The sequence below is a fragment of the Ceratotherium simum genome, chromosome 28 (genome assembly GCF_057802395.1).
Source record: "Ceratotherium simum simum isolate JZ-2026a chromosome 28, ASM5780239v1, whole genome shotgun sequence".
In the NCBI taxonomy this organism is placed as follows: Eukaryota; Metazoa; Chordata; class Mammalia; order Perissodactyla; family Rhinocerotidae; genus Ceratotherium; species Ceratotherium simum.
In genome coordinates this window covers 32,660,830-32,682,887 of record NC_141927.1, presented here as the reverse complement: position 1 = coordinate 32,682,887, position 22,058 = coordinate 32,660,830, and the positions used below count along the sequence as shown (strand labels likewise).

General features: G+C 38.5%; 1 protein-coding gene across 5 annotated transcripts in view; it reads right to left on the bottom strand.

Annotated features, from left to right (window-relative positions):
• The window catches only part of UNC5D (unc-5 netrin receptor D), a 517,112-nt gene that overhangs the window by 19,430 nt on the left and 475,624 nt on the right, over window positions 1-22,058 (bottom strand). For all 5 annotated transcript variants that reach the window (XM_087418499.1, XM_087418500.1, XM_087418501.1 and 2 more), the window contains 3 exons: window positions 21,121-21,348; window positions 13,216-13,365; window positions 5,984-6,148 (listed from right to left, as the gene is read on the bottom strand). In XM_087418499.1, the coding sequence (XP_087274625.1) occupies window positions 5,984-6,148; window positions 13,216-13,365; window positions 21,121-21,348 (543 nt within the window). The remainder of the gene's footprint in view (window positions 1-5,983; window positions 6,149-13,215; window positions 13,366-21,120; window positions 21,349-22,058) is intronic.

Sequence of the window (22,058 nt, the reverse complement as noted above, 5' to 3'; positions counted from 1 at the left end):
TTTCCTGGGTGGGCCTGACCTAATCAAATGGCCTTGAAAAGAGAGAAGAGACAGCTCTTATCTGAAAGTATCTCTCCTGCTGCTCTGGAAGAAAGCCAACAGCCATGTTGTGATCTGCCAATAGGGGAGGACACGTGCCTAGTACCTGAGAGTGACTACTGTTCAACAGCCATCAAGAGAATGGGGACTTTAGTCCTATAGCCACAGGAACTGAATTCTGTCAACAACCTGAATAAGCTTGGAAAAGGACTCTGAGCTCCAGATGAGAACGTATCCCTGGATACCACCATTGGATTTCAGCCTGTGAGATCCTGATCAGAGAACTCATTTATGCCATGAGTGGACTTTTGATCTACAAAAAATGTGAGACAATACGTGGATGCTGTTTTATGCTACTACATTTCTGGTAACTTGTTATGTAGCAAGAGGAAATTAATACAGAGGAAAATAAAAACATCAAATCTGAGATCGAGTTTAGGGACTAGTTAAGACTGTTTAAACCCCAAGAAGCCATCTTTGATGTTAGGAACATGTCACGTTGTGTTGAGCTTCAAGTCCATGCCCTTCCTGAACTGCCCTGTGATCCTGCCCTGATGCTTTCTCCAAGTTTTACACATCTTCCCAGTGCGGGCGCCACGGCCATGGTGGCCCTTCTCAGCTAGTGCCCAGGCTCACACAGGTATAAACCTTCAGACTCAGTGAGTCTTACGTCTTCAAAAATCCACTGATTGAGGAAACTGGTTCATGCAGGGATCTTATTAAAGGTTGATCATGTGTTTTGGCTTTCTGTAACCATTTAATGCAGTTACATTTGAGGGCTGTGTTTTGCAAACACAGTGCCTTAACCTGGCATTTCTAAAAGGGTATTGCAGAAGATGTTACAAGAAAGAGCCATCCTATGGTCAAATACATTTGAGAAATGCTGTATGTTATATCTTCTTCTTGGAAATTCAAAGTGCATGTTATCATATTAAATAGATTCTACTTACTGGTTTTAGTTCTATTCTCTGGAATATTATACAACAATGCTCATCAAAATTCTTCCAGTATTTGAGGTTAGCATGGAGTAATAGAAAAAGCATGGTTTTCAGGGTCAGAAAGACCTTGCTTTGGAGTATGAGTTTACACTTCCTAGCCCAGTGACCTTGGATGCTATACGACCACTCTCAGCCTTCATTTCCTAATCAGTCTTTTAGCAATTTTTATAGACTACACAGAGATTATGAAATTTGGTAAAAGTCACCCAGGTAGGTTGTGACATAGCGGAAACTAGAATTCTGATACCCTAATACCTACACCAGGACTCATTTCGCTGTACTACCCTGCTTCAAGACAAGTACCAAAAGATCCACAGAGCAGGGTGGTTAAGGAAAATGTTCTCTCAGTGATGTTAGCATTATGCTTTAGGAATTAATTGTAGGAAGGGCTTCATGGAGGAGGCATGGGTAGCTATGGATTGACTAGAAATTGAGTGGATAAGTGGTTATTTCAGGCAGAGTGGACCATTCTTTTCTGATATATTGGATGGTTAGGAAACAAACCAATGCAGTTTTCTTACTGCAAAAAATAGGTTACAACATACAACACTTTTTTTATCATGGTTTGCAAAATTTCTTCTAGCCTTTAAAATGCAAATTAAGTAGGAATAGTTTCCTTAAATACTTCCTGACTCAAGGCAGGATAATGTCCTTAAAAAGGATGGTAGAAACTAGAGAGAGAAAAAAAGGAATTCTATGCAAGATAACATGATCGTTGTCATTGTAAAATGGCACTAAAAGGGTGTCAACCTGAGCGAAGGTGGCTTGCCAATGACACTGAAAACACTGCAAGTATCCATGTCAAGAATTGTGATAGACAGAGAACTGGCTTCTGGAAGCCCTCATGGCATCTACAAATTGACCAAGTCGACCAAGCTCTGTCTTTACTGTTGGCAGAAGAAAGACCACCTTGATATATAACATCTTCAGAAAAAGCTGGACAGAGTGCTATGACTTGAAGGTGAATAAAATGTTATATGAGACTGACTCTAAAAATGAGTATATTTTCTATTTACTACACTTTAATAAGTGGGCCCCTATTTTCCTTATAAAGTTTCCAAATGTAAATATTTTCCATGCATAAGGATGACACTTTCCGTAACATTTATGATGCATTCTAAAAGACATCCGGGCCAAGTAATAAGAATCCTGTAGATACATCACATTTTCTGATTGTTTAAATTAAATATGCAGAAGAACAGTAGACTTTCACGCTCTGCACTCCTGAGATAAGCGGCTGCTACCTGGTTAGCTTAGGAGTTGTAAGTCAGTGAGAAACTCCAAGTATGCTGTCTATTTTGTAACAGACAAATCATCCCCCAACTTCCACCAATTTTTGAAGAAAGATAAGAGAATTGCTTAAAGGAAAAATTGTAACATGCAAGATTCCCATTTAAGTCATTTCTACCAAAAAAGTAGATTCTTCAGTAATACTGCTTTAATAAGGAATGATGAAATAAATTACTTGAGGATTCTTCCCCTCTCTTCAGTATTAGCAAAATCATTTTGCTTCAGTCTATGATTTTTAGATTGGTGATACTGTTGCTTTACCAATTAGCAATAAGCATTAGGTAATTCATTTGGGTTAAATGTAAAGGGAACCAACCTGCTTCTAAAGGTTGACACAATAATGGCCGCTCTAAAGAACAGAACAGAAATATTTGGAAAACCATTTAGATAAGAGACATGAAGGGATATGATGGATCTGAGGCTGAACATAACCGGATGCCTTCAATGAGGATATCACTGCATTGATTTAGATATTTAAAATCAATATTATTATATATATAATTATATACATATATATGTATCTCTTTTACCTCTCATGGTTCCATTGTTAAATTTATGAAATAGTGACACTAAGACAATCTATTAAAGCAAGGTATGGAGTGGGAGCTCTAAGCTTGAAAATGCAGGGATTTTTTTTTTGGAGATATTAGAAATATTTCAAAGACATCTATTGAAAACTTCAGAAGTTTTTGTTCCTTATTATTATTTTTAATCAACAAAACCCTATTATTAACTTATTAAAACCACCTAATGCAGTCTCTTTCAGCCTAGTGGCCATGAAGTATGATGCACTTTACTAATTGATCTATTATTCCTAACTCCCTCATTAATATATTCCCATATCTAGAAGGTATCCTGCCTCCTCCCCAAGTAATCCCAATTTCTTAACGTTTTCTGTATCTTCAGTTTTCTTGAACCATCTCCCCCCCAGATCAAGTCATTTTTAGGGGGAAGAGGATTTTTCTTCGCCAGATATATCACCAGATGTATGCTTTTCCCAGGAGTGAGACAGTCTCAGGGTTGGAAGGACCTTGAGTGATCATTCATTCAAGACATCCCTTTGCAAGCAGATCTACATGCAGGAAACGCATTCTATTCTTGAAGATCTAAAGAATGAGCACTTATTCTAGCTGATCACACAAATAGTTACACCCCATCCTACAGTCTTGAGGAAAGAAATTCCCAGTTTTCATAGACTTTCATACTCAAAGACAAAATTGCTGGTGCTGTTTTTGTCACTAGTGCCTAAGCCCCCCAGGAGAAGGCTTATATTATGGACAAGGTCCACAATTAGGACTGATAACTTAGACCTTCTTGACTGGGATCTTGAAGTAGAGTAGTATGGAAATCCAGACTTTGATCTTGAAGTCAGATATCTCAGTTGGGAACTCTGACTGCCCATCTTATTAGCTCTATGATCTTGGACAAGAAGGTCGACCTCTTTGAGACCGCTGTATAAAACTGTCATAGTATAATACTGATCCACAGAGTTGTGATGGTTATACGTGAAAGCACATGAAATGGTACCTGAAATATAGTGACTTTCAAAAATTATTAATTTTATTCTGACGTGGGAAATGGTAACAAATCAGATTTGCCTAAGAAATACAGTTTATTACAAAGAGATGGAGATGCACTGGGTCAAATTCCAGCAGTAACACTTGAAGCAATAAATAAAATGATCCTTACAGGATCAAAAGGGTTACTAAAGCTTCTAAAATGCAGTAGCCTACAAATTGGATGACTGTAGCCCAACACTGAATATCTAAATATTATTCTGATACTTGCCTCCTTTTATCAAGAGATACTGTGATGTCATCTTCAAGGCATTTCAAAATGATTGTAAACTTTGTGAAACATTAGAAAAGGAATTGGAGAGTAAAGGATGAGATTATGTTTATTAGCTCATTTTCCTTCCATGCACCTCAAGAATTTATTTAAGCAAGGAGCAAAAGTACCAGGATGTATCAACTCTGTCATATTCCTCTTACATAAATATCCTATAATAGCAAAAGTTGATCCTCAATATCTGAGTGCCTTAAAATACAAAAACCTTTTAAACCTCAAATTCTTTTGTTGACCTGTTAACAGACATTTAGGGCAATTTGCATCAGAGGCATCTTTATGTTCTGCCTTTTCATGCTTGCTTCTGAATAGCAGCTCTTCTTGGATTTTCCTTTTGTTTTTATTTTAAAACTTTCTTACAATTTTTATTTTACTTTGAAATGTATTGTGTTAAATATGCCATGACTGTTCAAGAAAGAGACTCTAAAAATATCCTACCCTAGGTTTCTGGATCTACTTTCCCCATCAAAATTACTTTAGCGCATAATGCTAATTGGCAATAATGAATGCAAATACTGTATAAACATGTCAGTTAAGACAGCTATCAGTTTTGAGGCACAATCCTTTGGAAAGCCATCCGCTCTTTAGAAAAACTATTTGGGGAATTAGCAATACTCATTTTGCATAAACAATGAATTGAAATGAGAATGGAGGGAAGTGATAACGCTATAAGGCTACAAGTTTTCAAAGAAAAAAAACCCTGAAATTGAGTTGTGTGGGTACAAAATATGCTAAACCTTCTGCCAAGCCAGAAAGAAAAAATATGTATTATTTATATATTTATACATAAATATGTATGTGTGTATGTATGTGTGTGTATATACATACAGTCCCATGTCTAGAATATACCCTGCCTCCTCCCCAGGTAATACATATATATATACACACATATATATATATTCTATAAGTAAATAATAAAATGTGTTTTTCTAAACCACTCAGGGATTAGCTTAGAATTACTAACCAAAAGCATCACCTGCCCCCCTGATTCTACTCCTCAGCTACTCTCTCCCTCTACCTTCAAATAACCATTCAGCAGGGAATGCCATTGTCTACTCTATGAGCTCAAATCCAGAGCCATGAATTCATTCATGGCTTTAGGGCAAATCAGAGCCATGGCAGAGATCAGGCGTCTTTGTGCAAAAGTTCTCAAGTGCATTCTCCTTTGACTCCCATTCTAACTCTGCCCTTCAATAGTGATATGACCTCAGACAAGGTCCTTTCCCTCTTTGCTCTGCCATTTCCTTACTTTGTTGAATGCGATTAACATCTACTCTGTCTTATGTTATTGTATATACAAATCTAGGTTTAATGGAAATGGGGATGTGCAGAACCCTGAGTCTAGAGGGTATGAGAAAGTGTAAGACAATAAGGAGCCAAGGTCCTGATAGTGAAATAACACATGAGCAACTGACTTCTGGAAAAGCAGCCAGAGCCAGCAGAAAAACAGCCCAATGGTGACCTTGTGTCTCTTTATGGTATGTGTCTCAACTGTACCATCAGCCAGTAATGAATCTCAGCTGATATTGCAAGCCTACAAGGGACAAGTAGATTGTGATTTTGTGTATAAAAAGCCCTGTACCAGTTCCTTCCTCAAAATTCTCTCCACGGAGCCTAAGATCTGATGGGTTGAGTTCCCCTGCCCAGTGGTAAGCTCAGTACAATCCTCATGCTGAGAAAAAGTTTACTTTCCTTTATCAGTAATGAGGATTGAAAGTTAGTGCATTCTGAAGCTGTTTCAGAAGCTGTATAGCATGACTGATATAGGTATACTGTTCTTACTGTCCTTTAGAAACAGGGTAAGGACTCACCTCTAGGATTGATGTCTGCACTTGGAGGATCTGTTCATGGCCTTTGAGCTGCCGGATGCAGATTTTGCAGGACAGCTGGGTGGTGGTGGGCGTGTAGCGCTCCAGGGAGAAGGCACAGTGCAGGGGCTGCCGGTTACTGCACCACACACGGGAGAACGGGACTTCCTGCAGGGGAGATGGGGGAGAGAAGAGGGGCATGGTGTGCAGAGCCCAGCTGAGATGAGCAAAGAACAGGAGAGACTTAATAGCAATTATGATGATGATGACGATGATCGCAGCAGAGATAATTGCCTAACTGCCGTTGGTGGAATTGTTGTAGAAATAATGTTCCAGCATTATGCCAAGCAGCACAAAAGTAATTAATGTCAATTCCAGATGACAACATTTGAATTCCAAAACCACAATGCAAGAGCTCAGATTTCACTTGGTGACACAAACAATTAGAAAGAATACTATCAAAAATTAATCATCATGTTTTTCCACTAAAAATTATTCTTTAGAAGATTTCTACGGTCCATCCTTCTACCTAAGCCTGGGTATTTTCTCACTTGAATGAAAATTATGCTAAAGAAGTGACTAACCAGAACTTATCCCCACACCACAAACTCATGCAGAATTGGGTAAACAGAACACAATATTGCTAATGTATCCAGCATAAAAATTATACTTATTGCAAAATCACACACACACACATACACACACACACATATACACACACACACATCCCAGAGAGAGACACAAACACAGTGGGCCTCCCCAGAGCAGTCTAGTTTGCCAACTCCTTATTCATTTAATTCATCCATTCCACAATTATGTGTACAGTGCCTGCTAATGACCAAACACTGTACTAGATAAGCAGTAAGAAACAATATGAAATTATATTCAGTCTCTACTCTCAAGGGACTTACAGACAACTGAGTGGCAAAAGTAATTTTTACTGAATGATGGGGAGGAAATCATAAAATCTATATAGATCGCCCTTTTCCTCAATACCAGCCAGTGCTTGGCACCAATTGGAATATGCTCAGGTACACGGCTTTACAATCATGTGAAGTAGAGGTCAGTCAGTGATATTCTTTCATCTACTAAAAAGTCTCTCCTTTCTACTCAAATCAGGCTGGAATTCTTGGCAATGACCATGTACATCCAGAGTCTAGTAATCTTTATCCTCACTTTTTTCTTTTTTGCATCTCATTAATTTGCTCTTATACCTGTTTGTAGAAATATAATTTTCTCCAGTACTAACACTGAAAGGTGGCAAAATATGTATCAAGTCTGGAAGTTTGATACTTTAAAGTGTGACTGGTGATGAAGCCCGCATGTGTTGTGAGAATAAGGTCCATGATTAAAATTCTGTCTACTTACTTTGAGGAACACTAAGATACCTAGTTATTCCTAAACTCTAATGGGCACACTTGTTTGTTTCCTAATTTTTTCTATAAGAAGTCTCACAAATCCTGATTTTGGATACTTCGTGAGAAAGATCAGCAGGGAGGGATGGATTTTAGATTGTTGCCCCCTTGAAGGGAGGAGAGCCAGCTTTAGGGAGTATGAGAGAACAAAATCCACCATTGACCTCTACCACACATCCCAGCGATGCATATAAGAGCTTTGTGTTTTTGTTTTATTTGTTTGTTCTTAATCTTGAATCAAGAGAAAGACAGTAGACCTTTGTCTCAAGAAGTAGAGACAAAGACTCAGAGAAGGTCTATATGTGTGACACCATGCGGCATATTTCATTGACTTTTTCCTGTGCAAGATGTGGGCTGTTACGATGCCACACTATCTTTGCCATTCCCAGCCCCAAATGGCAGGGGCTGGAAGTCTGAAAATTACATTTCACAGACTCCTGCCAGCAGGGAGTTCACATTTTCATTTTGCCAATGAGAGGCACCTGTGCTAGACTTGGAAGAGGAAGAGGAGTGGAAGCTATCTCTGCTCCTCTAACATCAGCAAGACGACAGCACATGTGAGTTTTTCAGGGGCTTCTGCACATTACCCTGAGAACCATCTGCTCCAGCGCTATTGTGTTTTCCTGAAATTCCTGAACTTGCTAGTTTCCTAATATCACTAGTGGCTTTCTCTGACCCTGGCTCTATCAGGCTTTCTAAAGGTTCTGTAAGCACATAAATCCCTTGATTAAATTTCTCCTTGGTTGAAATAACTTGAGTGGTTGCTGTTTTCTTGACCCATACAATTCTATAATGAAACTCCAGTGGATTTGAAGAAGTTCTCTTAGACACTGATATGATCTGGACAACACTGAAAAGTGACACTAGTGGGTTCCACAGAAAGGCTGTCATCTAGGGGAAATTCTGGGAGAAGCATTAAGCTAATGGTCACGAAGGAAGCTCTTGACTAGGGCGCAACTTGCTTATACCACCAGCAAGACAGCACAGGTCCATTTAATGGTATCTCTTTCCCATTGTCTTTCTGTACAGAGAGATTTACTTCTGATCCCTTCTCTTTCCCTACTGGTAGTAGACACTGCAGTAGAAGGCACGTCTGATCTGTGTGGCCTCCCAGCAAGCTTTAGAGGAAGTTATTTTCCCTAAACACTCTAAAATGACTTTTCACCTACACCAAATTCTACACCAGATAAAAGAAATAATAATATGTATTTACAAGTTCTGCCATTTCTCCTTAGTTTCTTCTTTTCCTCCTGAGCCTTCTTCAATTTTGTAAACCATAGGTAATCCTTACTTCACATCTCAGCCTCCAACACTTCTCTTTCTGCCTACTCAACTCTTCAACGTCCTGTCTGCTCACATATGCCCAATTGCCATCTTTCCATGGAGGACTCCAATAGCTACATCTCTGGTATTTATCTCATTATCATTAATCACTGGCATTATAACCCTAATCACTACAAATCATTTTATTTAGCCTTCCTTTCTCTGACAACTCTACTTTCTGAAAACTGATTATCACCACTTCGCTCTCTCTCTCATTGTCATTCTTCTCCAATTTTCCTCTCTCCATTAATGATCCTCTTCTCTCACCTCATTATAGCTAACTGTAGTAACCTACTCACCAATCTTCCTGCCTCAGTCTCTACTACACAAAGTTAATCAGGGGGTTAGGGCTTGACTGGAGGGGGAAACAAAGCAGTTCATTGGTATTCTTCAGGGAATAGTATTCTTGTCTCTCTTTTACCTCTAATCATGAATGGGGGACACAGATCACTGGGAACTCTTTCATTACAAGAATTCCTTTGCTTGGGGGACCAGAATGGCCCCCTAATGCCTGCCATCTTAAACACAGTCCCCTACCTGGCCTTCAAGGGCATCCATCGTCTAATGCCTCATCCTTATACTCCTTTTAATAGTCCTCAAATAAACTCGCTTCTCTAAACTAGTAAATTTTTAGAGTTACGTTGCACCATCCCCTTCAATGAAAATAACTATAACATAGGGCTCTGTGGTCAATAGATGGTTTTCGTTAACTAAGGTAATTTTGCCTAACAAAACTAAGGAGGTTTTTGTTTTCTAAAACTGAAATTTGAGTCATTATAATGTAATGTAATGTAATATAAGGGCCAAATCAAGCTGAATTCAAGGTCCAGCTCTTAAACAAACCTGCATTTTCTGTAGTGGATTTGAATCCTTGGTAATGCTTACCTTCCTAAAAAATGGCACTGACCATTTACTGAAGTGTCTTCTCTGATATCACTTGCTCAATTTCCTATATTTTCTCCTGAAACATTTGAAGAAAGGTAAAAAGAGTAATGCCCACTGCAGAGATAATTTTCCCTTGGAGAAAGACATGAGACGCAGCACACGTGCAAAAATCCTCTCTTTTCTCTTTCCATTCCACTGAACACAATCAAAACATTTTAAAAATCTGATTTGAAGACAGGATCAAAAGAATATTTTGTTGACTTGAGTAGCAGCTGTCAATAGTGCTCAACAAAACATTTAAAAATAATAGAATTAGAAGGACTGTGATTAGTGTGTTTTCAGGGCAATCATCTTTGCTTTCATTTATTCAAAAAACAAAAAAAACCACCAAGATGCTCACTGAGCTGAGAGGAATTATGTGGAAAGTAATATGGGAGGACAAAGTGTAGCAAAGTTATGGGTGTTGAAAGAATTCCGGAAATGTTTTCATTTTGATTCCATTATAATTAGGTTCCTAGCAGATGGAGAGAATGTAAATTATATCCTAGCAGGAGACAGACATTGGGTTCTCCAAGATACATAGCCTGCTGAAAAGACAGATGCTTTTTTCCTAGGGAGGTGACAGCCTGACTTTGTGTTTTGTAGGATTTAAAAGATAAATTAATATTTTATCGTATACTGTTTATTACAGCTTTTCCACCCCACAGTCAGCAAGGAATAAAGGAAATGGTGATTAAGTAGAACTCAGGTCCTAGTAACCTATTGAAAGCAGAGCTATTTACTTCCTAGAGGAGGGTTGCTAAATCTGGGGAAGGGACAATAGCATATCTTTAATTGTGATAGAGTCTTAAAGAGCTCAAGAAGAAAAGTGGAATAATTGTTTATTTTGGGAGGACTAGCATTGTGGCCTTCTTTGAATCAAGGTTGATGGGTGCTACTGTAACCAGGTCTCCTAAGAACTCATAGAGCCTTTCCTTTCCTATCACCCATCATACCTGGCTTTATAAGCATTAAGGGTTGTAGCAAAGCATTCCATAAACTGTAATCCTCCAGAACCTAAACCAACAAGGCTTAAAACCTAGTTAGTCTTTCTACAGGGTCTCAACACAGCTCTGGGCTCAACCTCGAACTCACACCATTCTAAAAACATTTCTTGTGCAGTTGGTTGGTGTCTCATAGGGCAACTGTTCTATGCACTGGATCCTTCCCAGGCCTGCACCTTTGTGGGAAATTCCACCTTTCCCAGAAGAAAGAAGGAAGGTTTCTCAGGAGAGTAGGCTTTGGATACCAAACAGCATACGTTGATTCCCAGATTCCTGATTTGAAGTTAGAGAAAGGGAGAGAGAAATAAGAAGACAAGGATGTCAGAGGTCTTCATGCACTGAGTTGGAAGATGACAGGGAGATATACCAGTTGAAGGAGAGACCTATAAATGATGTCAGGCATTGTGAGATTTTCTGTCTCTACAACAGCTCTCTGTTAGTTCCCATCCACTAAGTCCTAATGAAAAGCCATTCCCTATTATCCACGTCAAGTCTGTCAGTGCACAATATGTTCTACGTGAGGTTCAAGCAGGCTGAACACAACCCCTCCCCAAAGTGCTTACATCTGATGCCCAGAACAAGCACAGCATAGCCATTAAGACAAGCACAATATGCATTCACACAAGCTGGGGGATTTCAACAATGACAGGGGCAAGGAATTGGTGGTAGGGGTGATAAAGAGAAAGGAGGACTAGAGCAGAAAGCCATTTCTGGGTAAGTGAAATGAAGAGGAAATGAAAACTCAGTGGAGAGAAAATGAAATTTTTTCTTGGCCTTCCTGGACTCTTTCAAATTATGCTCAATTACAGAAGGCAAATATTTATACGTGTTCACAACCTCCATGCAATCTAACTCATCCCAGCAGTAAAGCTTGTTGAGTTTTCTTGTGAGCCAATACCCTTTGGCTTTGGCTGGCTCTGTTGCATCCTCTGAGGTCAGCAGGCACTTAGCCCCCCATGCCTTTTCTGCCCAGGGCTCTCTTTGGAATCCCTGGTGTTGAAATTATTGTTTAAGTGCTGCTGCAAGGCTATGGTTTTTTCATTTGATTTTTTATCTCCAAGCATTAAACTTAATAGTTACTTTGGACTGAGTAACTTGCATTAGATCCAGTGAAGCGATGCCCTTAGATGTATAAAGATTAATACAAAGGAATTTACACGACTATCAGGACTTGTTTTAATAATACCCTGAAGTTCAATTTGGACTAGAAACTTTGAATATTGCTTTCTGAGAAACAGAGACACCTAAGTCTAGAACATCATAAAATACATTTATTCATTAAAAAAACCTCTCTCCATGAGGAAGTGTGCCAAAAAAAAAAAAAAAAAAAAATTCATGTCCATGAGAGATGTTCTTGTTGCTTTGAATGCAGTAAAACTGTACATAGAGGTGCAATTCCCAAGGAAATGAGAAGCTTGAAAAGTAAATAGGAAAATATGACCTTGTCTAATTTGAAAATTCTGACTTTTAGAAGTTGAAAGGATTGGTGGTTCAACTTTTTTCTAACTCTCATGGTGTAGTCAAGGTTTTTCTCTTTGTGGTTTGGCTCGTTCCCATTCTGACATCTGGTACACCTTGTGTAAGTTTTTTTTTAAATGAATGCTGCAAGGATGGAAAGGTTAAAAAACCCACAGGACTCTGCAGGTGATGTTGATGGGCAGAACAAAGAAGTTTGAAAGACTTCTGTGATTCCAAATCAATAGGAATCCACCAGAAGCTTTTCCAGAGTTAAGGAAATGTCCTGTCACTTGAAGCACAGATGACGCTCGCTTAAGAAACTCCTGTAGACCGGCTGGCTGCTTATGATAACAATACTTATCACTGGGAATTTCTATAGAATTCAGTGGCAGGGTCACACATTGATAAGTAATCTTTTTATGTAAGCATCTACTCAAATTCTCTAAAAGTTATCCGAGACTCTAAGCATGCTGCAGTGTTTTTAAAAAAAGTTCACTAATACAGAGATATGTGAACAATAATACTATTTAAACATCTTTATATATTTATAAAAAAATTCTAGAGGCATTATCCTTTCTTTGCCTCTTAATCTGTAATTTCTTCTTCCCATCTCGCCCAATTCATTTGACAGCAAGCACTTCATATATTCAGGACAAAATCTCTTGTTCCCACTTGGCCAGCCGTAGCTCTCTACAACTCAAAATCATCACCCTTAAAAGATTTCTCACCGACATTCAGTTCATTCATTGCTGAACATGATTAAATCAATGTCTCAGAATGAACTGATTTTAATAAAAACAAACCTTGCTCTGAGTTGTTAAATTACCATCTTCAATCTATATCAAGCAACAATTTAAACAGGAGAGAGGAGAAACATCACCTTACCTGACATGCAAGCACCTTTTTTCCCACCTGTTAGAAACCTGTGAATTTATGACAATATGTTTCATTCCCTGTGTGTAGTCCTAACTGTTACATTTCTGTGACAGTTTTGAATTTAAATCCATACTTTTAAAGGAAGAGGAAAGTCAAGAGTCCCCTCACTAGGATTTGTGACACGCTTGCTGGTTGAAGCAAAGCTATTTCTGTTAGAAACCCATTTGGCTGGTACCTGGCATGCAGTGAATGGTTTAATTCTCCAGAGGAATGGGGGGATATCAAGGACAGAGATCTGAAGACTAAAGGTATTCCCTTTGAAATGCAGCAACTTGGGTTCTTCCAGGAGCTGTCCACCGTGATGCCTCTCATCTGAAACCACTTCCTACAGGACAGGGAAAAGAAAAGAGGCACGACAATGAAGTATCCGATTTTCTCCACATTCTCTTTCCATAGACATGTATGCTTACTACCATGTGTCTTCCAGAAATAGACAAACAGCATAATAGACACAAATTCTTCTACAGCCCCATATCCTTGCAAGGTCAGGATTAAAGACCAAAAGCTGCTGAGTAATAAGGATTTGGGCAGAAAGAAACAATCATTCTTTATTATTTGTGTTTCTTAGGCTTTTAAACACATTACAGCTTTCCTTAAAAGACCTCCCCTGTCCCAAGCAAACTGTAATACTGTTGAGTTTCCCCAACTGTATGAATTTCATTCTCATTTGGCCATGATCAAGGGATGTATTCATATTTAGCCTGACACATCATATTTCACACTAAAGGTAGAAACAGCTCTTCTCCGCTCTGATTCCTTTGCCCTCACCAACACAGGCATTGTACACAGACATCTATTCTTTGGCTCAAAATAAATTTTATAGAGTGCACGTATCATGTTTATTTGTAGTAATGTTCATAAAAGTTATCATGCCAAAAGGCCAAGAAAAAATAAGCTGTTTAGCAAGTCAGTTTTAGCTCAGAAAAAAAAAATCAAATTTCTGAGATAAATACTTCTGCATCTTTCACTGAGAAATCTTTATATCTAATACAAACACAATTCACACACATTCTATTGAGTAAATGATTTAATTAGTTCCAAATTTGTGGTGTTTAGAAGCATATTGGAGAGATGATAGGACAAGTGAAATAATAGAGCAGACATGAGTTCTGTAAAATATTAAACTACTGTGGGGTGAGGCTTTAAGTGTTACTGAGATAAAAGATCTCCCTAAATCCATTTTTAAAAATCACCATTAATTAGCTTATAATTTCCTACAGAGCTAGGATAAATAGGAAAATTGAAATCCTTTAATTATGTCCCATAATCTTCCCAGATTCTAAAAAAGATTGTAAGAAGTCAGGCAAATTGGTTTATAAATACAATAGAACTTACAATTCAATTATCAGTGAGTAAAAACAGCTTCAGAGGTTTTCTTATTCATCTCTTCTCTATGTATACAATAACATTAATAAAAACATTTCTGACTAAGAAGCAGTTGTCCAGCGTTTGTCCTTCCTATACACATAAACAGTTAATAGGTTGCTAGTATCTTCTCTCAGGACCAAAAGATTCAACGTCAATGTCATTTTCTCTGGCTTTTTGGTCTTGCTATTGGGAGAGGTGTTTCTTAGGGCCCTGAAGTCAGCACTGAACTTTCTGTGATGATGAAAATGTTCTATATCTGTGCTGTTCAATGTGGTATCCACTAGCCACAATGGCTGTTAAGCACTTGAAATGTAGCTGGAGTGACTAAGAAACTGAATTTTTCATTTTAATTAATTTAAATTTAAATACCCACATGTAGTTAGCAATTACTGCACTGAACAGTCCAGTGCTAGGTAATTCATCATATTGTGGATCTAAGAGTTGGGCATAACAATATGGTAGCCAGTGTCAGATGGGGGCTGCAAACAGGAGACAGAAAATGGCAGGGTGGGGAGGAAAGGAAATTCATTCCAAAGGCTGACTTTACATCTTTTACAGATGCTGGTCACTGGCTCCTTCTTTTGAGATTTAATGAGTGTCCACCAGAGCTATGCTTGAGCTGGACCCTGGGTGTACAGAAATGAAACTATCTCTGCCACCAAGGAGCTCATAGACTAGCGAGAAGGTCAGAACAGTAGGCATATTATCACATAGTGTCTAAGTAGTACCATATATGTATGCCTGGGAGATTAAGGCGGGACAGAGGGTGCCTAACACAGATGGGAGAAGAAGCGAGGAAGGGAGTTGGGAAATTAATAGAGGAAGTGATATTTGAGCTAAACCTTGAAGTAAAATAGGGGCTAGTCACAGGAAAAAGAGGGAGAGTGCATTCCAGACACTGAGCAGGGTATGTACAAAGGCACCAGCCAGACAGCGCTGGGAGAGAAGGTTGGGGTGGAAAGTGTGGCTGGAGATGACGACAATGTAGGGCAGGGACCAAATCATGAATTCTTGCTTGCCATGCTGAGGACTTTGTATTTCATTTTAGGTAATGTCGCTCTGGTTTTAAGGGCATCAGAATCTTCTGGGGGCTACACATACTCAAGAGAGGACTAGTCTTGTCAACTGAAAATGGAAGCACAGGATTCTAATCACATTTCTCTGTGGTCTTGGACAAGGTACTTAGTTTCTTTAGGTCTCAGTTCCTTACTTAGCTTTCTTCATAGCCAAGCAAAATAATTAGCATGATAACATACTAACCTCTTTTTGCAATTCTCTCTAGTGCAAGGTTAGAAACAAGTACAAATAAGAAACGTGCTTATTAAAACCATATTAAAGCCACAGAATAACAGTGTTGATTCTTCAATGTATTTGACTAGGCTCGCTAAAGTGTACACCTTTTCTTTAAATCTGACTTGCCTGAATGCACAGAGAAGTAAACTGAGGTCAGGAGATGAAGTGACTTACTCAAGGTCATCGGTTACTTAGTATAGAGCTAGGCTATTTTAATATTCAGAGAGTACACAGCATCATCACATTAGAAGGGAACTTAATCACGTTAAATCACTAAGTACCTTATCTGCAGATGAAAACATGGAGAGCCTCCCAAGAAAGTGATCTGCCTAAAGCCACGTGGTTAGTGACAGGGCTAAGACCAGAACAGGGCAACTTGATCATGGTCTAGTGTTTTTTTCACTACATTTCCCTGTCTTTTCCTATACAAAGCTTGATTTCTTTTAAGAGTCATGTGAAGGTCAGATGGCTATTAACTCTGTCTCATAAATAATTTTTCACTGGTGTAAGATATTTGTAAAGATGACAGAAGTCAGTCTGCATTTGCCCTAGGGTTATACATGCTCTCTAAGCCATCCGTGAAATGCAAAACGGAGAATATTAGGAATTATTAAAATGGATATCTACTTATAATTATCACAGAGGAAAATGGTACCTTTTAAAAATTTCTGCTTTAGGGCCCCAAATTTAAATACAACCATGATTTATTTTTGCTTTTTTAGCTTACTTACTTTAATCTCCACATAGTGAACCAAGTCTATACAATTAACAGTCTCATAATCTTGCACAAAATATTAAGCAATTATAGTTATTCTGTAATAAAACAATTAATTATTAAAATGAAGAAGCCCAATAATGAACTAACCATTGTATTTATATATTTGTAAAGGCACAGTGGCTTCAGAGATAAAGATATAAACTCCTGAGTACAAGCTTTAAAATACCCTCCAAATAGAATAAATTTGTAACTAACATAGAATTCCCAGTTATGCCCTTAATCTATTGTTCTCTCAGGGGCTGGGCCTGGACATCTGTATTTTTAAATGCTTCTCAGAGGATTCTGATGCCCAGCCAGGTTTGGGAATCAGTTATACGAACAACTCTACTGAGCCAGTTCTGAGTCACATGGATGCGTCACCCCCAGAATGAGTCCTGATATTCATTTGATTTTTCCTATCTGCCTCCCATACGACAAGGACCTTCTGTCAAAGGTCCTTGATATTGATATCTATGTTAAATTGATATCTATGTTAATTAAACTAAAAATAGGGTCTGGCTAGTTTCTTGTATATAAAATGTACCTCAAGGCTCTGGTCGGTGTTTTTTCGAGTCACTCTCCTTCATTATTTCACATTGGGGGGTGCCAGGCTTGCAGTTCTAGGAGTTGTGGCCAGAGAAACTCGTGCTTTGTGCCTCACTGAGCTCTTTATGTTGATTTAATGAGACAGGCAGCAATATTCGGGTGTGCTTCAGGGATACTACACCAGGCAGGCTGAATTTACATATTTATGAGACAAAACTGTTTGAACTTAAGCTCACACATGCACGCACACACACATACACACATACACACACAGAAATTATGTCGCCGGGGTGTTTTCCTTTAAATGCTTTACGTGAACAATATTTCCCAAGGTTGCATTATTGGTAAACACAAGAACTACATCTGGAGGAAATCCTCTGAAATTAGATTCTAAATCCACATTAATGCCGGGTAAGTAATGAGTACCGAGAGGTATTGAATAGAGTGCTGGGAGCAACGGAGAAAGAACTAGTTGTTTATTCTTTTTTCTTCCTGAGATAGGGCAAGGCTTAATTCCTTGCTTTCCCTATGTCAAGGTTTGTTTGAGCTGTGTGCGTGTGTGTGTAAGAGAGAGAGAGAGGAGAGTGTAATAAAACACAATAACAAAAACCTAGGTCCTAAAATGTTACTGCTTTGAAAATATATCACCATTCCTCAAACTTTGGTTTAAATTCATCAAAGGAGGCAATTCAAACACACACACACACATAGAATGGCAGCTCTAATTATTACACAAACACAGGAGCAGGAGGGACAAGAAGCCATTTGGTCCTTCACCCTCTCCTCACCTTCAGGCAGATGGCATTTTTATTTTTAAAAAACGTCTGAGCTGATTTAATTTTCCATAGAGATGGTTTTAGATGTAGTTATCGGAACAGATCTTCGAAAATCTGAAACTAAATTAATTATGTCTTACCAAGGTGTATGAGGTATTTCCTTTTTGTCATTCAAAGAAACTACTACTATTTTTCAGATAAAATATCTCCAGAGCAAATGAGAAGCAAGCATAGTAGGCCTGCATGAGACGTAGAGGAAGGAGGGCATGACTGAAATGGAGAATATTTGTTTGATTACTAGAATATTTGTTAGTGGGGCCATTATATTGTCAGGCCCTCACCTAGTTCTAAGAGGAGAGAAGAGTTAGATCTGGAAGCTGTCCTTCTTCCAAGGTTCTTCAGTAAAGGGTAGGTTTTTAAGTATTTTTATGGGACATAATTTCCCAGTGAGATATGAATGAAGTGAAAGATGGGACCATGCCCTTTAACCAGGCTTCCTTCTTGGTTGAGAGCACAGTTCTAGTTGGGCACATATTTGTTATCATTTCTTTGAGATACGATAGATGCAGTACAATAAACACAGCAACTGTCACACCCAAGCTTGTATCTATTTCCAAATCACAACAAACATTTTCATGACAGTAATAACTGATACAAATTCCAGCACAGGCAATTTCTGCAGAAATGCTTCATGAAAAACTACATATTACTTTTGATTAAGAAATCAGCGTTCTATCAGTTACAGAAAATGAGTCACCACTGTATCAAATATTTTCAGGTCACATCACACAAGTTGGGGAGCTAATATTAATGTGTAAAATCTTTTAGAGGTTCAAAAAGTGAACTGTTGCTAAGGCTTTCTTAAAGTGGAACTATTTTAATGGGTTAGTAACTATATAATTTTCCCCTCTAATTAAAAACCACATATGAAGCCATGAAAAATGTGACATAGATGATTTGGGATATTAAAGTGGTTTAGATGAACCTGTGCAGAAGTCCTGAACACATTCATTTAGCAAGGTAAAAATCTAGAAAGCAAGATCCTTTCAGAAACAAAACCTAGAGACTAAGACCTGGGAGTAAACGGATGTGTTCACAAAAGCTACAAGTTTTAATCTTTCTGTGGGCCAGAAAAGTTATTCAGCCAAGGCTGAGGATCTCTCAGAACCCCACGGGGAAGCATGGCCTTTGCTGCTCATGACAGCTGTCACATACATCCTGTCAACAACAAGTACAACCAAACCCAACTTTAAACTCAGGTTTATTTGACCTAATAGGAGAGAGGAAGAAGCACTGGAGGTAAATAGATTATGACAAATGGGGTCAAAGATCTTTCTACTGGAAAACCTTTCTCTAAAGCAAAATTAAAGAGGTTTAAGAAATAGCTTTAAATGGTGAAATAAAGACATTTAGATTCAATTTAGAGGCAGAATAATAGCATTTTCCCTAGCATTGACTAAGAGGGATATATTACCCACAGGAATGGATAGTGGTTTAAAAAGCTGTGTTTAGGGCCTCATTTTCATGACTTCCACTGCAATTCATATTCGTCTGTGAACCGTTGACCTGTTGTAGAATCTGGTAGCAATCAACAGCAATGAAAATACATGATCTGAAAGTCACTTAGAATAAACTCTTTAGACAGATGTCTAACTTACTGGTATATACATCAGCAATGAGAACATTATTCAAAGGAAATTCCCAACTGGTTATGAGGGCTGACTTCCAAGGCGGTTGTGATGACAAGATCCTCATAGTCACGCTAGTCAGCAGTGGGTTACCCATATGAGCCAGGAGATTGGAAATCCTCCACGGCCCTCCATGTTTACTCAGCCTTCAAAATCTGGCTGAGTTGCTAAATATCCAACTTGAGTCATGGTGCATTTCACAACTGTTCAGTGGTAGTAACAATCTCAATTCATTCTTTTTTTTTTTAAAGATTTTATTTATTTATTTTTTCCCCCCAAAGGCCCAGTAGATAGTTGTGTGTCATAGCTGCACATCCTTCTAGTTGCTGTATGTGGGACGCGGCCTCAGCATGGCCGGAGAAGCAGCGCGTCGGTGCGCGCCCGGGATCCGAACCCGGGTCGCCAGCAGTGGAGCGCGCTCACTTAACCACCAAGCCACGGGGCCGGCCCTCAATTCATTCTTTATTTTGACTACTAAATGTCTGTTATGTATTTTATCTTGGAGAAATCCTCTTACCAGGTGTGGCAAGAGCAGATGAGGAGTATATAATGGCAATCATAGGATGAGGTTTAACTACTTATACTGAAGTTCTTTACTCTACCAAGTGGCACCCGCATGAGAAAAGCCCCTTTTAGAAACAGCCAAATATTAAGTGTGCCCTTCATAATGACCTGTGCTACTTAAGAGATAGTCAGGGAAGGTTTGGGAACATAGGTTGTCACTGTGTCACCTTATAGCTTATGTTCAGGATTCAGATCACTGTATCTCTTCTATTGGTAAATATGAGTTTTCCAGCTCAGTGTCTTGAAAGCTAGTTACTAAGGAGATGCTCTGCATAATGGACTTAATGATGCAGGACTGGAATAGCAGGGATCTGGGATGAGGTATGTCAGGAGAGCTATGCTATTTATATATGGGCAAAGCTTATACAGGCACTACTGCATTATCCTTTCTGCTATTAATAAACTTGCACTCTAAGTAGCTAATTTAAAATGAATCTTACACATTAAAAGTACCAAAAATGGAAAGGAACTTTGAACCATCTCTGCTCTGGTAGCCCTAATAATTAATAGAGTGTGTGTCCAGGATATAATATGACTGCCTGCTGGTAGATATGATTTATAATTGTTGTTCCCTAACCACAACCTTGATTTGATTCAAGCAATTTTCTCACGGCCCTCTGCACATCAAATAGCTCTTGTTTTTCCCATGGCTCATGCCATTCTCCTTACTTGACATGGTATCTCTTTCTCTTTTGCTCCTAAATCTTATTCATCCAAGAATATTCACAAAGTGTTCTCAAAAACTCTTCTCCAATTCCTCTATTGCAATTGAGTCTCTGTTTTCTGAATTCTGATTACACTTCTAGTCAGTTTTATAATTTAGCACACGATGTTCTCTATATGTTAAAAGAGGGTTAATTTAACCCTTCTCTCTTCTTAAGTGCCAAGTACCTCATACCCTCAGAATTCAGGGCATTGCTGGACATACAGTAACACAGCGTTTACTTCATGTTAGGCATCTCTATCAAGCCAGTGGTGTGGGTTCATTTTCCAGACCCTCAGCAATAGGATTCTCTATTGAAACAGATCTTTAGGGAAACCCCATGCTTTCATGACACCAAAAGAAGAATTATAGAGAAAAGGCTGACCTGAAACGCACAAGGGGTATTGTCCACACAGTAGACTCTCAAATGGTAATCCAGAGAGTTACAGGACATGCAGCCAAAAACCGCCACCTTGAGTTGCTTCACGGCACAGTCTGTGATTGGTTCTCCCGTGAGAGCATATGTCCCAAAGCTATCTAGCAGCACATGGCAGGCAAAGGGGTCCAAAAGGCAGTAACAGGATGTGGATTCATCCTCCACTGACATGACTTCCTGTTGGGAAAAGGTGTATTAAATTCTCTCAGCTTGAAAATAAAATGTGATTTAATGGTTACTTTGCAAGGACATAAATTTTTTTTCAGAACATTTTTATTGACCTCATTTTCTTGATGTTAAATGCTCCTCTTCTATCAAAATAACTGCTTGCATCAGGAACTCAAGAAATGGTTATATTCAATGTGTTGGAATTCTACCCAACAGATTATCACAAACATCACTTTGAAAGTCTCTTTTCAGTTAATTTGTTCAATTCTTATTTTTTATAAAAATATCTTGAACATTAACATCAATAAGAAAACTTTTATGTTTTTTAAAAAGGTCTATTTCTGAAAACCTTTTTCAATATCCTTAGGGTAATATTTATTTCCTTTCAAATATATTTTCCTTTTTCATTCCACCACCATCATTCACGAAGAACCATTAAATAAATGGTCTGGGTAAGATGTACTAGAATATGTCTCCCTCCTGATAAGAACTTAGGTATGTGTGACTGGTTTGGTAGGGCATAAATGTAACACTCTTTGGATGTAAAAGATTATGAGGAACTGCTGAGTACAAAAACTATACCAGTAAAAATCAAAGCAGAGCAAAACATAACGGAAAAGACCCCTAACCCTGGCCCCTTCATGAAACCCGTGGAATCTCATGTCCCAGGAAATTTGCCTATGGTTGTACTAAGACCGAATAAACAGCAGAATGCATTT